The sequence below is a fragment of the Zootoca vivipara genome, chromosome 3 (assembly GCF_965207765.1).
Source record: "Zootoca vivipara chromosome 3, rZooViv2.hap1.1, whole genome shotgun sequence".
Classification (NCBI taxonomy): Eukaryota; Metazoa; Chordata; class Lepidosauria; order Squamata; family Lacertidae; genus Zootoca; species Zootoca vivipara.
In genome coordinates this window covers 10,160,099-10,178,947 of record NC_142586.1, presented here as the reverse complement: position 1 = coordinate 10,178,947, position 18,849 = coordinate 10,160,099, and the positions used below count along the sequence as shown (strand labels likewise).

General features: G+C 45.2%; 1 protein-coding gene across 2 annotated transcripts in view; it reads left to right on the top strand.

Moving 5' to 3' along the window:
- The window catches only part of FGF18 (fibroblast growth factor 18), a 115,454-nt gene that overhangs the window by 32,346 nt on the left and 64,259 nt on the right, over positions 1 to 18,849 (top strand). The window contains exon 3 of one of the 2 annotated variants that reach the window (XM_088665550.1): positions 7,974 to 8,102. The exons of the other annotated variant lie outside the window; for it this stretch is intronic. Within the exon in view, the coding sequence (XP_088521676.1) occupies positions 8,049 to 8,102 (54 nt within the window). The 5' untranslated portion in view covers positions 7,974 to 8,048. The remainder of the gene's footprint in view (positions 1 to 7,973; positions 8,103 to 18,849) is intronic. 2 annotated transcript variants of the gene reach the window in all.

The following is an 18,849-nucleotide window of genomic DNA, read 5'->3' as shown; positions in this document are numbered from 1 at the left end:
GGAAATACTAAAATTCAGTTACTAGGGTGTAAGTGCAAGGTGGATCAGGGTATCTTCCCTCCACCAACCCATCCCTGCATTTGAGATACTCCACTATCTTCTGTTGCATTCCTGCTGCATAGTTTCAAAACACCTTAACACCGTCTGGATTCAGTGGCATAGCAATGGGGGGGCGATGGGGGTGGGTCGCCCCAGGTGCCACCCTGGAGGCGGGGTGACACTTGGCATCCCCCACTGGGGAACATTTTTGTCCTCTGTTGCATGAGATTTTTTCCACTGTTCTTATATGTTCTTTCAATGCTGATTTCATATCTGAAGTCGGTTTTGTTCTGTAAGCTCTAGTTTTTTTGCAATTCATGTTTTCCACTTTTCACCAGAGCTAGAGCCAGAGCTGCGGGGGGGGGGGGGGGGTTGACGGAAAAAAAATCTGCACCGGGTACCACCTGGGCTTACTATGCCTCTGTCTGGATTTAATACATGGCAATGGATGATGGCAAGTGGAACCTGCAACAAAAGGGCACAGCATAAAGTGTGGTTCAGGAAGCCAGCCAGCCAGCCACACCTTTTCTGGGTTATTCCATTCCATTCCAATCATTTTCCATTTCCCCCTCCCACAAAACCCAGTAAGTATTCCACTGACCATGTCTGGTTCTCATTGGACTATTTGGTGGGTATTTTCCCACCTTAGATTTCTCCCCCCCCCAATTGTTTTTACTTCTGTCAGACTTGGGGAGACTGATACCTCCCTCTTGTGTGTGGGTAATACTGATTTGTCACGCCTGGGCTGGATCTACACTGACCTGTTTAACATTATCTAACATTATATCTAACATTAGACGTGTTGTTCTAAAACGTCACAGGGCATACTTGTAAATTAAAACCCTTTCCGGCCTTGCCCCCCCCCCCGACAAATGAAACATATAGCCGGCCACACCATTTCCCAAAGTGCTGTTTTTCTCCATGCTGCTGGTGGCTCGCTGCTCTGCTCCACCCTTTAGTGTCACATTTTAATTCTCCCTCCCTCCGTGCCCTTTGTTATCTGCCCCTCGAATACCATTGGGGGAGTGGGTGGGTGGGAGTTTGAACACAGTAAAAAAAAAAAGTAAAATGCTACATAGGGACATATGAGCAGTGTTTCACCGATACAGCAGCATAAAACGATTAAAATTGAAGCGATTAAAAAAGACAAGCCAATAACGCATTTTGAACATGAAAAGTAGGACGTCATGGGTCCATCTGCACTATCGAAAGCATTCCTTAACCCTTTCTTAACGTTAAAAACCATGAGTGTAGATCTGCCATTTGCAGAATGAGTTTGCTGTTAGCATATACAGTGGAACCTCGGTTTTCAAGCGTTTTGGAAGCCGGACAATTTGGAACTTGGACGCTGAAAGCCCAGAAGTACAGTCATACCTCGGTTTAAGTACGCTTCGGTTTGAGTACTTTCAGTTTAAGTACTCCGCGGACCTGCCTGGAACGGATTAATCCACTTTCCATTACTTTCAATGGGAAAGTTCACTTCAGGTTAAGTACGCTTCAGGTTAAGTACGCTTCAGGTTAAGTATGGACTTCCAGAACCAATTACACTCATACTTTGGGTTAAGTACGTTTCAGGTTGAGTACTCTGCGGACCCGTCTGGAACGGATTAATCCACTTTCCATTACTTTCAATGGGAAAGTTTGCTTCAGGTTAAGTACGGACTTCCGGAACCAATTGTGTACTGTAATTGCTTCTGTTTTTGAACGCGCCTTGGAAGTCGAACGGCTCCTGAGGCGCGGTTTTCATTTCCCCCCATTGACTTCGATCCTTGGTTTTCGAACGTTTCAGAAGCCAAGCAATCTTCCGGAAGGGATTACGTTTGAAAACCGAGGTTCCAACTGCACAGAATCATTAGTGCTGTCTGGGAGGGAGATTTTGGAAGTGGAACGTACGGAAACACAGGCTTCTCTGCTTCTTGCTGTATTTAGCGCTACTCCACTTAGTTCAGAGTCAGGAGCATGATGGAAAGGGGTGGCTAACATGCTCTGTACTGTAGGTGATATAGTATATAAATATGATTGATAGTTTTCTCATGTGTGGGAGCTCGCAGGCTTCCAAGCCTCTCCTGGGAGGGTTTCATTTTCACAAGGAAAAGACCTCAGGAGAGGCTCGTTGACTTCGGTCGTTTGAAAAAAAGAGCTGGCCTTGCTGAATGCAAGCCCTCCTCGTTCTCTGTGCATTTTGGGGTATATGTAAATGATTCCATACGAAGGAAGGAGGGAAGATTCATTTGTTTTTTTATAGCATTTGGCATTTGCTGATCATTTTTCCAGCGAGCTGACAAACGTTCCCCTGTGGCATTATCTCAGCATTCACCATTTTCCTGCACAGTGGGTGCTAATCTCGGGTGGGAGGGGGGAATGGGACAGGACACCCGATATAAAGAGGGGATGGAGTTTTGTACGCCAGGAGCGAAGCACTCGCAGGACTAATAAATAGCTCAGTCCTGAGGGCTTGCCCTGGTACACAATGCTTTCTGTGGGTTGGCGCATTTGAAATGTAGTGCACGGCATCGCAATACCATCTGGCGAGAAACCCGGCGCATAAAGACACAGAGGGACACATCATTAGCCCATTAGGTATCGAGGGCTTGCAAAGCTGAACTCTGACCTTAAAAAGAAAATTGAGGTAAGCCTGGAAATATGTGCTGATTTCCCCAGTTAACATGCTTGCGGTGGAGAGGCGGGGTCGTGTTCCGTACAGAAATCAATCATAAGTAACTGTTTCGGATTCTTTTCCCCCACTGTGAAATCCTCTAGGATTTCCTTGCATAAAGAAACACAGAGCAGAATGTATCATTCTTTGACATCATTGATTCCATTAGTCTCACCGAAGCAGTGATGTCATGAATTTCCTCTTTGTGACTTCTCGCTATCTAGCATGACGGATGGGGACAGCGAAAAGCAGAAGACCATGAAGGGGGCTGGGAAGCCTTGTGAAAATATTTCAGAGGGAGGAAAGTGCACACACAACTTTTACATGTTAATTTATAACAATTCTACCAACTGTGCCTTTGCTGTTTCCAGCGGACAGTCGGCACAGATTTGCAGACTTCCTTCCTTCCTTCCTTCCTTCCTTCCTTCCTTCCTTCCTTCCTTCCTTCCTTCCTTCCTAGCAGTGCCTTTTTCTTAGGGGGGGGGGCGCAGGGGTACGCGTACCCCTAATCTAAGTTTGGCCTCATTCCTACTCAATATGAGTAGGAAAATGAGAATACCCCTCAACATGTTTCTTTTTAAAGAAAAAAAAGCACTGCTTGAAAGTGTAAAGTTTGTATGATGTGTTGTATATGTGCTGCTGATTCTTATGAAGTCATGACAAAATGGTACCTTCTAAGACAGCAAGGTTCTAGAGGCTGTTTAAACAATGAAACAGATTTTCTAGTGTCACAAATGTAGACACTAGAGGGTAATAACAAATTGACAGGCCTCTGCCTTGAAGAGCTTACACTTCAAAATTTAATGCAGAGGAGGCAATAGATAGAGGGGAGGCATATTGCGACTCAGTGGCAAGAACACTGGGTTTGCAGGCTGATCATCTCAGTTTCAAATCTCTGGCTTATCCAGTTTGGGAATAGATGACCAGGAGCTGATGTGAGATACCTCCCTTGAAGATTCTAGAGCAGGCATCCCCAAACTTCGGCCCTCCAGATGTTTTGGACTACAATTCCCATCTATCCCGATCAATGGTCCTGTTAGCTAGGGATCATGGGAGTTGTAGGCCAAAACATCTGGAGGGCCGCAGTTTGGGGATGACCTGTTCTAGAGAGCCTCTGACAGGCAGACCAGAGTTCTTCAACACTGGGTTGGACTCTAGCAGGGCTGTCTTACCCATAGGCGCTAGAGGTGTGGGGCACCTGGGCGCCGGGCTCTCAAGGGCGCCAGGCTGAGAGTCCAGGGCCCAAGAGTTGAGTCCGGGGAAGACCCTGCCTGTTCGTCGGAGCACCACGGTGGGCTCTTCTGCTGCGGGTGGCTCTGCGGAGGCAGCTGGTCAGCTCTGCCCTCCTGCGTGCCTGGAACTGGGCAACAGGGGGGGGGGAGCGCCGGGCGTATCTTTGCACTCTGGCACTGCATATGCGTAAGATATCCCTGGACCATAGCTGCCAAGTACCCCGTTTTCCCCGGGAAACCCCCGTTTTTACTTACCTTTTCCCGGTGGTCCCCCATATCACTTCGTCTCCCGTTTTTCTCCGTTATTTTCTCCTGCCGGCGGCCATTTTTTTCTTTCCAATTTGCCCTTCTATGGGCACCAAAAATGGCTGCCACCGGCTTCAAAAGTCGCATCTACGCATGTCCGGAAGTGCATAGACGCATTTTTGGTGCCCATAGATGGGTGGAGCGACACCGGAAGTTGCGTCGACGCACTTCCTGACATGCGTACAAGCGACTTTTGAAGCCGGCGGCGGCCATTTTTGGTGCCCATAGAAGGGCAAAGCGACACCGGAAGTTACGTCGACGCAACTTCCGGTGTCACACGGCTGCCGGTCCCGGATTCTGCAGTCCGGGACTTGGAAGGTAAGCCCTGGACTCTAGCTGCCATAATCTACAGCTGGCATGGCCAAAGTTCAGACATAGCTTGGGAAAGGAAAAAAGAAGGCAGCCTCTGGAATCATGTGGCTGAATCTCTCAGAGGACTGCTGGTTTCTGGTCATTCCCTCTCAAGGGCTGTGCACCCTGAAGCTTTTTCCAGAAGGGCACAGTAGTAGCCATGTGTGTTTGGGTGGCGTTGGTGCATCTGAAGAGAAAGCCGCTCATAATTTGCACCTTCAGAAACACAGCCCCTTTGGATCTGCACAATCAGTCCCAGGTTGGGAGATTCAGCTACAGAATGGCACTTGTTTCTGGAGCATCAAAGGTCGGGGGAATCTAATAATAATAATAATAATAATAATAATAATAATAATAATAATAATTTATTATCTGGCTGGGTTTCCCCAGCCACTCTGGGCGGCTTCCAACAAAAGATTAAAAATACTTTAAAACATCAGTCATTAAAAACCTCTCTAAACAGGGCTGCCTTCAGATGTCTTCTAAGTGTCATACTGTATAGTTGTTTATTTCTTTGACATCTGATGGGAGGGCGTTCCACAGGGCGGGTGCCACTACCAAGAAGGCCCTCTGCCTGGTTCCCGTAACTTCGCTTCTCGCAGGGATGGAACCGCCAAAAGGCCCTCGGCGCTGGACCTCAATGTCTGGGTTGAACGATGGGGGTGGAGACGCTCCTTCAGGTATACTGGGCCGAGGCCGTTTAGGGCTTTAAAGGTCAGCACCAACACTTTGAATTGTGCTCAGAAACGTACTGGGAGCCAATGTAGGTCTTTCAAGACCCGTGTTATGTGGTCTTGGCATGCTTTTGCTCCACTCTAGTAACAATGGTATCACTTGTCTATTTCACCCTGTTACTTTGCAAGCCACCTTGATAACGTCTGTTGTTAGGTGGGGGATAAATACGCCGAAACAAATGAAATGAATAAATTGGTGCATGAGGCTACTGCAGAGGCTATTCCATCAGAATGTGATCTGATCAAAGGATGATAATTAGGTTAGCCATTGGCCAAGGTTCAACCCTCCCTCCCTCCTGCCCTCTCTCCCCCTCTCTGTGTGTGCACACAACCTTGTTCATCTGATTATGTTTATTGCCACAGGGACCTTGCTCCAAAAACCTCCTTGCTACTGGCTCTGTGCAAAATGCAGGTTCAGAGATCCATTTGCCAAACACATACTGAATAGCTGCCTAGGTTGCTGATGGTTAGCCACCTGCAAGAAAGCACGGATTATGTGGTTTAATTCAGTTGGAGCGCATTGAAAGGAAGCGCCATTAAGGTTCAAACCTGTGGCACACAGATCAAACGTCCGTGTTACTCCCACCTGCCCTGCCTTGTCTTTATCTCTCTCACGCAGAGCTGTTCATCTTCTCCGATACTGCAAAGAATTTGGTGTTTGGCACATAATTTGGATTCCTAAGAACATCGGCTTTTATTTTAAGTAAGGAGGACGTTCATAGCCCCCAATAGTTTTGGAGATGAGCTAAAAACCTACAGGCAGTGTCTCCCAGCATTAAGGGGGGTGGTATCCTATGCACTTTCCCAACCTTTGTTTTAGTGCTATGGGCACTGCCGGATTTATGTATAAGCTAAACAAGCTATAGCTTAGGGCCCCACTCTTTTGGGGCCCCCAAAAAGTTTAAAGGAAAAAAAACCCTGGATGTACATTTCCAAAAGATAGGATAAAAAACAAATAAAATAAAACCTATAAACAGCAACAGTGTTTTGTGTTGTGTAGGCTCCTATGATGTAAGTCATGGGCCCCGCCTGCTAGCCTGCTCTCTAAAATATCACTGGTTTGCTCATTTCTATATAGAAGTGATACCTTGGCTTACAGGCATAATCCGTTCCGGTTGTAAACCAAAACAGGTTGTAACCCAAGGTGCGCTTTCGCCGATGGGGCCTCCAGAAAAAAAATGGGTTGTAATCCAAAAAAAGGGGACACACACTTCAGGGTTTGACATGGTTGCGATCAAAACGGTTGTAATCCAAAACGGTTGCAAACCGAGGTTACCACTGTATATAGGGTGCCTACATTCTGCATGTGCAAATGGCTTTAGATACCTATTAGGTCCATAAATTACCATATAGCATATATTCAACACAAAAAAACAGTGGCAATTTGTTGTTGACAAAGGACAGCTGGACAATATAAAGGGCCCCATTACCTTCAGTAGCTTAGGGCCTCACCAAACCTAAATCCGGCCCTGGCTATGGGTATTATTTCTGTGCAGGAAAAAACCTGAAAGCCATTGGAGATGGTAATGTGTTTTCACATGTCTGTTTTATTGCATGCAGAACAACATTGCAGCTTGGAGGGATGGACTTATTTTCTCATTTTTCCAACCATAAATTCACTTTGCCACATTTTCTTTAAAAAAAAATCCTGGTGGAAATATAACATTCTTTGTTATAACATTCTTTGCACACAGTTTTGCTTGATTTAGTGCATACTGTAGGTTGCTTTTGTTAATCTGTGCTTTTTAAGACACATGTTGCCTAATGTGTGCATTGTTGTAAAAATTTTTTTAAAATATGGCGGCTGGAGAACAGCACCGCTAAACGCGAAGAAGTGTGACTCTTGAATGATAGTTGCATTTCAGTCCATGCATTGTTTTGGAGAGTACAAACTGGGAAGGGGTTTCATTAAAATACATGCCAAACAAAATCCCCCCCCCCATCCCTTGCTCCTTGTTAAGCACACTTCTACTTCTCCCAGCATGCACCACTCCATGTGAAGCATTCCAAATCCTGTCAGATCACAGTTGCGCAGAACACAAAAGAATGTACACCTTTTGCAAATCTGTGCAGAAAACAAGCACCGCTACCACCACTGCACCCATTTTCAGAATTTATTTAAGGCAGAACACGTAATTTGGGTGTTCTTGCGTCAGGTATTTGGGGGAGGTTTCTACTGCCTAACAGACCCTTGCAATTTGGGTCCCACCCCCCTCTGTTTCCATCATTCCTTGAGAGAGGGTTTTACCATACTCCCCCCCCCCAACAATCTATTTCTAGAAGCCAGGGCAGTTTGGCTCCCAGAAATGAAGGCTGCGGACTTTCGTGGGGTTTAAACCCTTGTCCTGTAGTGCCAGGACTTACGTGTGAAAGAACAGCAAAGAAGGGCTTCAGAGAGATCTGCCCTTGAGATATTAGTTTGGAAGAGAAGTTGTGTCTAGTACTGAACTATACTTGGGGTGGGTGGTGAATGCTGGGGGAAGCGGCAGGTAATTCAAGGAAGGATTCTTCCCTCCCCCGCTGTGTTGCAAAAATGCCTTGGTCATGAACAATCTCCGTCCCTGATATATTTATTCCTGGTTCTTTTCATATATTATCAGGTCAGGCATGCACAATAATGTATTTATGTGGGGACTTCCCCTTGCACTTTTCCAGCTCCCTCACGCCTGTCGAAAGCGCATTGCTTGTAGATGCCTTTGCCAATAATGCAAACCAGGTGCTGTCCCTTGGATGAGTTTAACAACGTCCAACTTGTACAGCTGGCTCGCAATGCAGTACATTCTGGTAAGACGCCGAGGGTTGGGGTGGTCTTCAGGGATCAAGCTGTTTGATTAATGCACAGGGCTTGCCATTTGCCTGGTGTTGTGTTTAGCACCTTGCACAACCGGAGCTTTTTTTAAAAAAATACCAGGCAGGCAACACATAAGTTTGGACCTGCCAGACCTGGGCTACCTTAGAAACCTTTGTGCTTCTAAGTACACTTACTGGGTTCCTGGTTGTGGGAATAGGGTGGGCCATTTCCTAACTGGTTGCAGAAATCATAGAATTTTAGAGTTGGAAGGGAACACAAGGGTCATCTAATCCAACCCTCTGCAATGCAGGAATCTCAGCTAAAGCATCCCTGACAAATTGCCATCCAACTCCTGCTTAAACACCTCCAAGGAAGGAGAGTCCACAACCTCCTTTTTTAATTTTTTTTAAATTTTTAATTTTTTTTTAAATTGCAAAACGTTTCAGTATATACATATATGTTTTCAATAAGGGTACAGCATTAATACAATACAATATTTACAAAGAATCAAAAGAAGGGAAAAAGAAAAAAAGAGAAGAAAGAAGAAAAAAAGAAAAGAAAGAAAATTGGGGAAATTAGAAGAGAAAAAGAAGAAGAGTCCACAACCTCCTGAGGGAGACAGTCCAGAAATTTTTTCCTAATGTTCAGTTGGAACCTCCTTTCTTGTCATTTGAATCTGCTGGTTCAGGTCCTACTCTCCAGAAGCAGGAGCTTGCGTCATCTTCCATGTGACAGCCTTTCAGATATTTGAGTATGTTCACCAAATCACATGGCATGGAAGCGGTTCTTAAATTATTCTCTCTCTCTCTCTCTCTCTCTCTCTCTCTCTCTCTCTCTCTCTCTCTCTCTGTGTGTGTGTGTATGTGTGTGTGGTGTAGTGGTTAAGAGCGGTAGACTCGTAATCTGGGGAACCGGGTTCGCTTCCCCGCTCCTCCACATGCAGCTGCTGGGTGACCTTGGGCTAGTCACACTTCTCTGAAGCCTCTCAGCCCCACCCACCTCACAGAGTGTTTGTTGTGGGAGAGGAAGGGAAAGGAGAATGTTAGCCGCTTTGAGACTCCTTCGGGTAGTGATAAAGCGGGATATCAAATCCAAACTACTACTCTTCTTCTTCTTCTTCTTCTTCTTCTTCTTCTTCTTCTTCTTCTTCTTCTTCTTCTTCTTCTTCTTCTTCTTCTTCTTCTTCTTCTTCTCTCTCTCTCTCTCTCTCTCTCTCTCTCTCTTTGTGTGTGAGAAGGGCCTACTGTGCAGTGATGATGTAATAATAATAATAATAATAATAATAATAATAATAATAATAATAATTTATTATTTATACCCCGCCCATCTAGCTGGGTCTCCCCAGCCACTCTGGGCGGCTTCCAACAGAAAAATAGAACACAGTAATCTATTAAACATTAAAAGCCTCCCTGAACAGGGCTGCCTTCAGGTGTCTTCTAAAAGTCTGGTAGTTGTTTTCCTTTTTGACATCTGTTGGGAGGGCGTTCCACAGGGCAGGCGCCACCACCAAGAAGGCCCTTGGCCTAGTTCCCTACAACTTGGCTTCTCGCAACGAGGGAACTGCCAGAAGGCCCTTGGTGCTGGACCTCAGTGTCCGGGCAGAATGATGGAGGTGGAGACGCTCCTTCAGGTGAAACACAGAAACCCCCTAAAATCGCAAGCCTTTTAACTGGTGGTTTGTAAAGCCAGGTTAGCATCTTTTTGACTCAGCTGGAAACACCAGCGCTTTTCTGGGGCTCATGTAGTCTGGCCCAATAACAATTTATGCTTGTCTCATCATGTTTGCTGGCTCCCATTTCCTTCAGTACCAAACAGTAACTTGCATTTTTGAAGTCTCCCCATTGTATTGGATGCATGGCAGTCAGCCTGCCACCAGAATCACAAATACACGCAAATCAGCAGGGTTACGTGCTGTGTGTGATATAACAATATGCGCTCCAATGTGATAACCAGAAGATGCCTTTGAAATGACCACCAGCTGCTTAAATTATCAGTCCCGCAACTAATGGGATATTTTTTACTTCACATCTTACTATCCCTCAATCGCAGTTTTCTGCCTTCTGCATCATAGGAATTATAATGCCCAGTCCACAGCCACACATACCTCAACGATGCCATTTAGACAGTTCCCAGCAAAAGATAAAAATGGGCATTTCTCAAGAAGTTTTGGAAATCACAATCAGTTAATGAACATCTCAGCTCACACCGTTTAAAGTTCAGCAAGGAATGTGTTTGCTCATAAATGTGCTAACTGTCAAAAGGAGAAGTTAGTTTCAGGAGAATATTGCATCAAGTTCACATATTTTAACTTGCCCAGCACTGGGAATAACTCCAGCAATGTAGATTCTTGATGGATGTACATTGACCTGTATGGTTTCATGTAAACCCAAGGATATTTAACTCTGTGCACCTCCTGCCTTCAGGAGGTTATTTCTGTGAGTCTTGAATGGCGGTAACTACAAGGAGGGTTAAGTGGGAGCAATCTCACTTTTTATGGGGAATCTTTATGCCCTTCTCAAAATTCTAGAGCCAAGAAACCCCACTATGGAACTTGGCACAATCCTCTTCTCCCCTATAACTGCTTCCTGTTCTGTAAGAGCGGCCAGAGCTTCGCCTTGGCATGTGATAGCTAATACTCCTATTGTTTTTTCCATTCCTCCCCCCCCCCCCGTGCAATAAACACACTGTGGTTACTCACTTGTTGCACACAACCCAGATGTCTTCCTACCGAGTGGCACGTGTGATGAGAGCACATCGTGTTTTCCGAACACTCGAAGGTCATATTGTTGCATGCCACCCCAATACCTGAGTGGCGCAAGATTCCAGGGGTTCCAGGAGCTAATACACAGGGTTTGTGTTTCCTTTTGGGGATGAGGCACGGCAGACACTGTGGCGTCTTTAGGACATATGGCGTATTTATACACGCATATATAACCTGAGTCTACAATGGTGGGGTTCACAGCCTTAACATCCCCCAAATGGTCTTGTTTCTCCCATAGCTGCAGCCTTGGATTCAAGCAGAAGCCATGGCCTTCCCTCTCTGCCTTTCCAGCCTGCAGCTTTTTCCTCTAGGCCACATCACAGCAAACTCTGCTTCCAACTCAGGCTTTATCCTTCTAACCATCTCAGAGCTGGAGGAGGCCCACCCATTTGCCATCTGGCGCAGAGCGCCCTTTCATTTGCTCTCTTAATGGCCCATCACCTTTTCTTTATTCTCTTAATGGCCCGTCGCCCAGGTGATTCCCTCATCAGAACGATAGCCTGTCTTGATGAGCTATTAACACGTGCTAGGATTATAGGAGTCTGGCACTCAGAGATCCATCACAATATATATCTGCACCCTGCCAGCAAACCTGTTAGCACTGCAAGTGTTCTGTGGCATGTGGCGGTCCCTGTTGTGACATCACGCACGAGGGCGGGACAGGGAGACTGCTATTGTGATTGGATGCTGATTGTGAGGTTCCTGTAAGTATCTGGTTGGCTATTGTGAGAACAGGATGCCAACCAAGATGGGGCATTGGCCTAATATAGCAGGCTCTTCTTCTGTTCTTCTGAGATGGGGGAAGTTCAGGATACTCTTATAGGATCTCTGCTACAACCCTCTTGCTTTTTGTATCTGTATGTCTTTGTCTCTGCTTACCTTCACACTGTATATAAATGCTAGCAGATGAAAGCACGGGTTAAGGATCTGTGAGTGTGTGATGTTATGGCATTTTATGTTTGGATGCGGGCAACCCAGTTCCAAATCCTAGTATAACCAGTGCTTTTTTCTGGGGGTATGCAGGGGTACACATACTGCTAAACATTCTGTGAATCTAACGGGAGAAGAAACTAAAAATCTAAAACAAATTAGTTTCTTCTCTAGCACGGTGAATCGTCAGTCCCTTTGCTACCCCCCCCCCCAATCAGGGCTGTCTTAAGCACCTCTGGCGCTCTGGCGCCATGGTGCGACGGATCCCTCCGGTGCCCCCCTGCCCCGTTTCCCAGCGTGGCGGGCGGGCGGGCGCTGCTGCGTGATGGAGCGGGTGGCGGGTGGCCGCAACTGCGCAGCGCCTCCCCTAGCAGGCCGGCACCGTGGCGCCCTGCGCCACCCAGCCTGGCCGTAGGGCCGGCCCTGCCCTCGATGGCAGCCTCATTTCCTGTCACGGTGTTTTCTGAGTCTCAGATGGAAGCGAGCGTCTAATGTGTGAAGTAGGAGTTGGAATCTAGCACAGTGATTGGTCAGTTTTGTTGTATTTGCTGTATTTACTTTCCCCAATGTGAACTATAAAATGGTGATTTTATTGAGTCAAAATAAGAGTACCCCTAATTAAAAAGATAAATAAATAAAAATAGAGAAAAACCGGTCAGAAGGTCGGCAGTTCGAAGCCCCGCGACAGGGTGAGCTCCCATTGCTCGGTCCCAGCTCCTGCCAACCTAGCAGTTCGAAAGCATGTCAAAGTGCAAGTAGATAAATAAGTACCGCTCTGGCGGGAAGGTAAACGGTGTTTCCGTGTGCTGCTCTGGTTCGCCAGAAGCGGCTTTGTCATGCTGGCCACATGACCTGAAAGCTGTACGCCAGCTCCCTCGGCCAATAACGTAAGATGAGCGCCGCAACCCCAGAGTCGGTCACGACTGGTACCTAATGGTCATGGGTCCCTTTACCTTTACCTTTATAGCTAGGAAACCTACTGGGTGCACTTAACTTAGTAGACAGTGAGTGGCCTAAGTTGCCTCACAGGATTTATTTACTTTATGATTAATAGGAAAAATTTCTGCAAGGATTTAAAAAAGAAAAGAAAAAAGAAAGCAGCAAACTGGTAGGACAGGATATCATATGAATAAATTGCAGAACATGAAAAGTCAAGGTAGCTATGCTGAAAAATTAAGAAAAATTCCAAGGTCAATATTAGGGCGATACCTTTATTTGGCCAACCAAAATGTTACAAAATGGTGTGCAAGCTTTCCAATTCCCCAGTACTCTTCATCAGGGCTCGATGGTAAACAGAGCAGGGTGGGGTAGAAGAGAAAAATTGGCTGTATCTGGTCATAGTCTTAAGACAGAATGAAGAATGTGTTTCTCCCTAATCAAGCCAGACCTGTACAAAAATGTTACAGAATTGTAGAGTTGGAAGGGTCGTCTAGTCCAACCCCCCTGCAATGCAGGAATCTCAACAAATGGGTCCTCATCCAGTTTGAAACCATGACGGACCCTGCTTAGCTGTGCAAATAGTGCTAGCAATTTTATCGCTGCACCACTCATCCTGAACCCCCCTTCCTCATTGTTAAAGGAACTTTGGGGAGCTTTTCTTCACCTTCCTCTCCTTTCTCCCTCCTGATGACTCAGCCTGCGACTCGCCACGGATGCAGAGTCTATGGAGGTTTACTCAGAAGTTCAGTGGGACCTACTCATAACTTCATGTAGGTCTCCAGCCCCAGCCACATTCAGGCTGATGTGACTGTAGCAGGAATGTGAGATTTAGGAAATCATGTTTGATTTCCAGATTATAATAATCATGGGCTTCGTATTTCTGGATAGCTCAGTTGGTTAGAACCTAGTGCTGATAACACCAAAGTTGCAGGTTTGATCCTCATATTCCTGCATTGCAGGGGGTTGGACGAGATGAACCTTTTAGTTTCCCTTCCAATTCTACAATTCAGTGATTCTTTGATTTCTGATGTACTGCAATGTTATTTCCAAGCTTTCAGCAGACAGATGTATGGGCCGGGAATGCCATTTATCAGTTAATCCCCCAAATCTACAGTATTGTTTGGCTGCATAGTTTTTGTTGTTGTTAAGCTGCTAGTATAATTTTGGTAACAGCGAAGTGGCCCTGTTAGACTTATCAAAAAACAAACAAACAGACAAACGCAACAGCTATACAAGGGATGAGGAAGGACCCCCCCCCAAATGCATCAGCAAAGACAAAACAGAACAGGATTCCGATTTGCATTAAATTTAAAAGATGCTAATTTATATGTAATCCTGCAGATTTACACATCTTTACTAGAATTGAAGTAGAAATTGTTGTTGTTGTTTATTGAATTTATATACCGCCCTATACCCAGGGGTCTCAGGGCGGTTCATAGAATACAATCAAGATACAAAACCACAAAAATACACAAGCAGAATAACAACAACAACCCAGTAGCCCCCCCCCCCACACAACAAAAAACCAACACATTTTAAAAGGGCATAGGATGTAAATCAGATCAACGACGTTTTTGCCTGGCGCCTAAAGGTATATTATGAAGGCGCCAGGTGAACTTCCCCGGAGAGAGCATTCTGCAGATGGGGAGCCACTTGTGTTGCCACCCTCCAGAACTCTCGAGGAGGAGGCACACGAGGAAGGGCCTCAGAAGAAGATCTCAGGGTCCAGGTTGGAAGGTCGGTTCTCTTTTATTTATACATACATGTTATCAGTTCCTGACTCTAAAAGGATGCTCCTGTACCCTCAGCAGGTGTATGGCAGGACAAAATTCAGGAGGTGTGTCTTCTTCCATTATATAATATTGTGCTTCTTCTTCTTTGGTGAAGAAGCCGAGTAAGATTGTCTTCCATAAACACGATTTTAACAATGGGTCCGTAAGTAAATGTGGAGGCCAATTCTGGATCCACACGTCCTTCCACAGTGGGGACATTGGAAGTTGATCACGGTGTGGATTTGCCAAGCGTGCCTTCCTCTTAGCACTTTTCTCCCTTGTATCCTGAGATGAGTTTCTTCAAAGCCCACGACACCTTTGGTAAAGGCTGTTCTCCAATTGGAGCGCTCGCAGGCCACCCTCCGGACCTCTCGAGGAGGAGGCACACGAGGAAGGGCCTCAGAAGATGATCTTAGGGTCCGGGTAGGTTCATATGGAAAGAGGCGGTCCTTGAGGTATTGCGGTCCTGAGCCATTTAAGGTTTTATAGTTCAAAACTATGCAATACATTTCACCATAGTGCAGAAGACTATAACCGGGTGACCCATATATTCCTGCTCGGTTTGCTGTCCAGATACGGCTAACTCTCTCCCAGCCTTTCCTGGAGATGCTAGCAAGGATTTTGAACCTGTGACCTTCTGCTTACAAGGCAGAGGTTATGGTCCCCCTAGTACTGCTAACTGTTGATGGACAGATTCAAGGCACCTGCTCTCCCTTCTTACGATCCCCTGCCTTTAAACCAGGCTGCAACCAGACAGTCCCTCAAACAGAGGACTGTCTTCCATAAAGCAGGAGAGATAAGTGTCCACTCTACAGCTGTTGCTTCAGTATCTGGGCAAATGATCCCCCCTTTTAAAGGGGGGGTGTCCTTGTATTTTTCAAATGGTGATTTGGACATGGTTAAGGGTTGGCAAAGGGCACCGAGAGCTTGGAGGGATGTTGCAGGAAAGAACAACCTCTGTGGGTGGCTGTGCAGAGCATCCCATTACCTCCTTTCAGAGGAGGGGTCTAGGCTGGGCATGCAGAAATGAATAAACAGTGCGACTTCTCCAATCCAGTTTATTCTTATGTGCTTTCCAGATTTTATTTTTTTTAAAGAGAGAGAAATATTAGCGCCGTAATAAATAGGCACTTTGTATATTGGGGAGAATTTCATGTGGAATTTTGGAGTGGACTTGGAGCTCTTAACATTAGACTATTCACATTCTGTCTGGCCAATGTGAAGCTACACAATTAACTCTTTGCGGCGCTCTGAAACACACAGGGCTTGCAGGCTCTCTCCCTTGGTGTCTCTCATGTGCCAGGAAGCATGTAATCCTGAAATGACCTTGGGAAACTATCGCGGGGATTTAATCCTCTCCAGTAAACAAGAGGGATTTCGGTTTCTTTGGAGGGTTTATTACTTTTAAAAAATAAAATTTAAAAAGGCAACCTTTTCCTGCTTTAGGTCAGCTTTATCCTTGCTCTTGTCTACAGAACGTTGCTTCCTTGATTTCCACCTAACATTATTTAAGGTGTTTTCCTTCAGCTTCCTCCCATCTCTTTCCCGCAAATGAGGTCTCAGATTGATTTCAAGGAATTGCAAAGCTGATCAGGTGTTCTTCATTAGTATGAATTCACACCGCTAGAGCCAATTTATAGATGCAGAGATGCTTGTTGTATTTGTAACTTGAAGGGGATCCCCCCCCGTCTTTAAGATACATAGCTGCCAAGTCTCCCGTATTCCCCGGGAAACCCCCGTTTTCCCAGCTGTTCCCAGCCGGAAAAACTGATTTTTTTTGTTTCCCCCCGGTTTAGTCTGGTGCAGCGGCCATTTTGGAATTGGGCGGAGCATGCTCAGAAGCGACTTTTGATGCTGCTGTGCCCAGTTCCTAAATGGCTGCAGCGTGACTTCTGGTGCGGCAGCCATTTTGGAACTGGGCACAGCAGCATCAAAAGTCACTTCTGAGCATGCTCCGCCCAGTTCCAAAATGGCGGCAGCACTACTTCCGGTCTGCTACTTCCGGTCCTGTCCTTATTTCTCAGGCTGGAACTTGGCAGGTATGTTAAGATATGGTCCCTTGCAAGCAGCAGCAGTTGATGTGAGCTCTTTTTCTTTTTCTTTCTTTATTATAGGGAGCCACTAGCGCCTTTCCTTGTCTCCAAGCCACCCCAAGGCACCCTGTGCTGCCTTTCCAGTGCCGCCTCCCCATTCCTATTTCATACCTCCCAACTGTACCTATTTAGCAGGTACAGTACTTGTTTTTTCATTCTGGGTACCAGTTAATGGATAGACTGAATTTGCACCTCAATAGAGTCAAACCCACTTTCAGCTCCTTTGTATAAAACGGATAGATCAGTTATACCCCCCTTTTTAAAGTTACCAATTCCATGTTCCTCGGGGTACAATAAGAAGGAAAAGGTGTTAATCCAAATGTCAAGATTTCTTGGCTTTCAAAATAAGGAAAAATCTTATTTTAGTTTAGCTAAAATCAAGCGTAATCCAATTAAGCACCGCCTGTAAAAATGACAAAGCAAAGGCTTTTTCTAGAGGGAAGCACTTCGGACTGTGTTTCCTTTAAAGTTTTGCAGTCTCCTCAGCTTTCAGGATGGTTTTCTCTCAGGAAAATTTCTCTGGTTTAGTGAGGATTATTGTGGCCATTTATTGAGTCTCATTTCTGGGCCAGTGTTTCGCTTGTCCTTTTCACTTGTAAATTGGTTTAGTCTTTCCTGCACAATAAGGTGCTGCGGGGCAGCTGAAATTTGTTGGCAAAAGTCATATGAGCAAACACGCCCATCACAAAGAGACTCCATTTCTCCAGGCCACCCCATCTGGTAGTTTTCTGATTTACAAACTTTTTTTTTTCTGAATCCTGACAGCTTTGCATCAAACCTGCCAAGTTTTGAAATTCTGAAACTGATAGTATTCAGGATCTAAATTTGTTCAACAAATGCAAAACAACAACAACAAATAAATAAAAGAAATGCATTTCTAGATGGTAAGGGAATGTTTCAGAAATGATTTAGTTGGGACAGAGAGGAACCATTAGGCTTCACTGGGTTTGCTTGTTCACCGTGTGTGTCCCACAACTTTGTTAAGTATAGAAATAATAATAATAATAATAATAATAATAATAATAATTTATACACTATACTAGGATCATCTAGTCCAACCCCCTGCAATGCAGGAATACACAGCTGTCCCATACTGGGCTCGAACCTGCAACCTTGGCATTATCAGCACCACACTCTAACCAACACGTTCTAGGTTTCATTGAAAACATTGTGAAGTCTTGACAAGATCAGTATAATTGATTTTAGTGGGAACTAAGCACGATTCAGTCCAGTGTATCTTAGCGGGTCCATTGCTCTTAGGTAAAGCAATTTTTTTAAAAAAAAGTTTGGTAAAATAAAAAGAAGAGAGAGAAAAAGGAAGACAATATGCTGTCACTGACATCTAGGGACACGAGGGCTTTCCTTCTAATATCCAGAAAATTATTATTAATGGCTGGGGAACAGAAGATTTAATACATTCCTAGTGTTACTTAAGTTTTTGGCATTTCAAAATATGCTCTTGGTCCAATGTGATAAAGTTAAGCAAGTGCTGGAATGACATCACTCTTTTGAGCGCTGTTCAGTTCTTACTGAGATCTGTCACCTTCTCTGTACTCCAGAGTGCCCCTTCTGCTTCTGTCCCATCTCATATTTCCGAATTCTGGCAGCTGGAGGGAAGTTTGACCCAATCGTCAACCTTTCCTTCCTGTTCAATTTCAGCTTCATCCCCTAAGTGCTTTTTTACTTAGGCTGCATTAACAAAGACTTTTCAAGGGAACATCATTGAATTTCACTTATCCAAAAGCACTCCAATCAATTATGTAGCAGGAGAGACTCAAATTAGATTCCAAATTGGCTCCGAATAGATTCGGAAAGCCATCAACAGCGATGAGAGATCTCGAAGTAGAAGGACACTGCGTATCAGAGTCCCAAAACGTCTTTGAGGGGATGGCATTTTTCCATAGAAGACTCTTTAGGGACTCTGGAAAACTGAGCCTGCTTATAGTATGCCGTGCAGAAGAGTAACACTCTTTCCAATATTTCCAGTGTCCTTGTCAGGAGAGTCCCCAGAAGGCTGGATGCTCATCCAATGCACATTAGACCCCTGTCATCAACATTCACTGGGGAAATTTTACAGTCCACACTGATGAAAATATGGAACATTTCAATTCGCTTTATATGGAATCTGACCACTGGCCTAACTAGCTAAGTAATCATAATAATACCTTTATTGTCAATGTACCTGTGTACAATGAAATTAACCGAGCCTCCCCCCAAACACTCAATCTCATTGCACTCTGTGTGC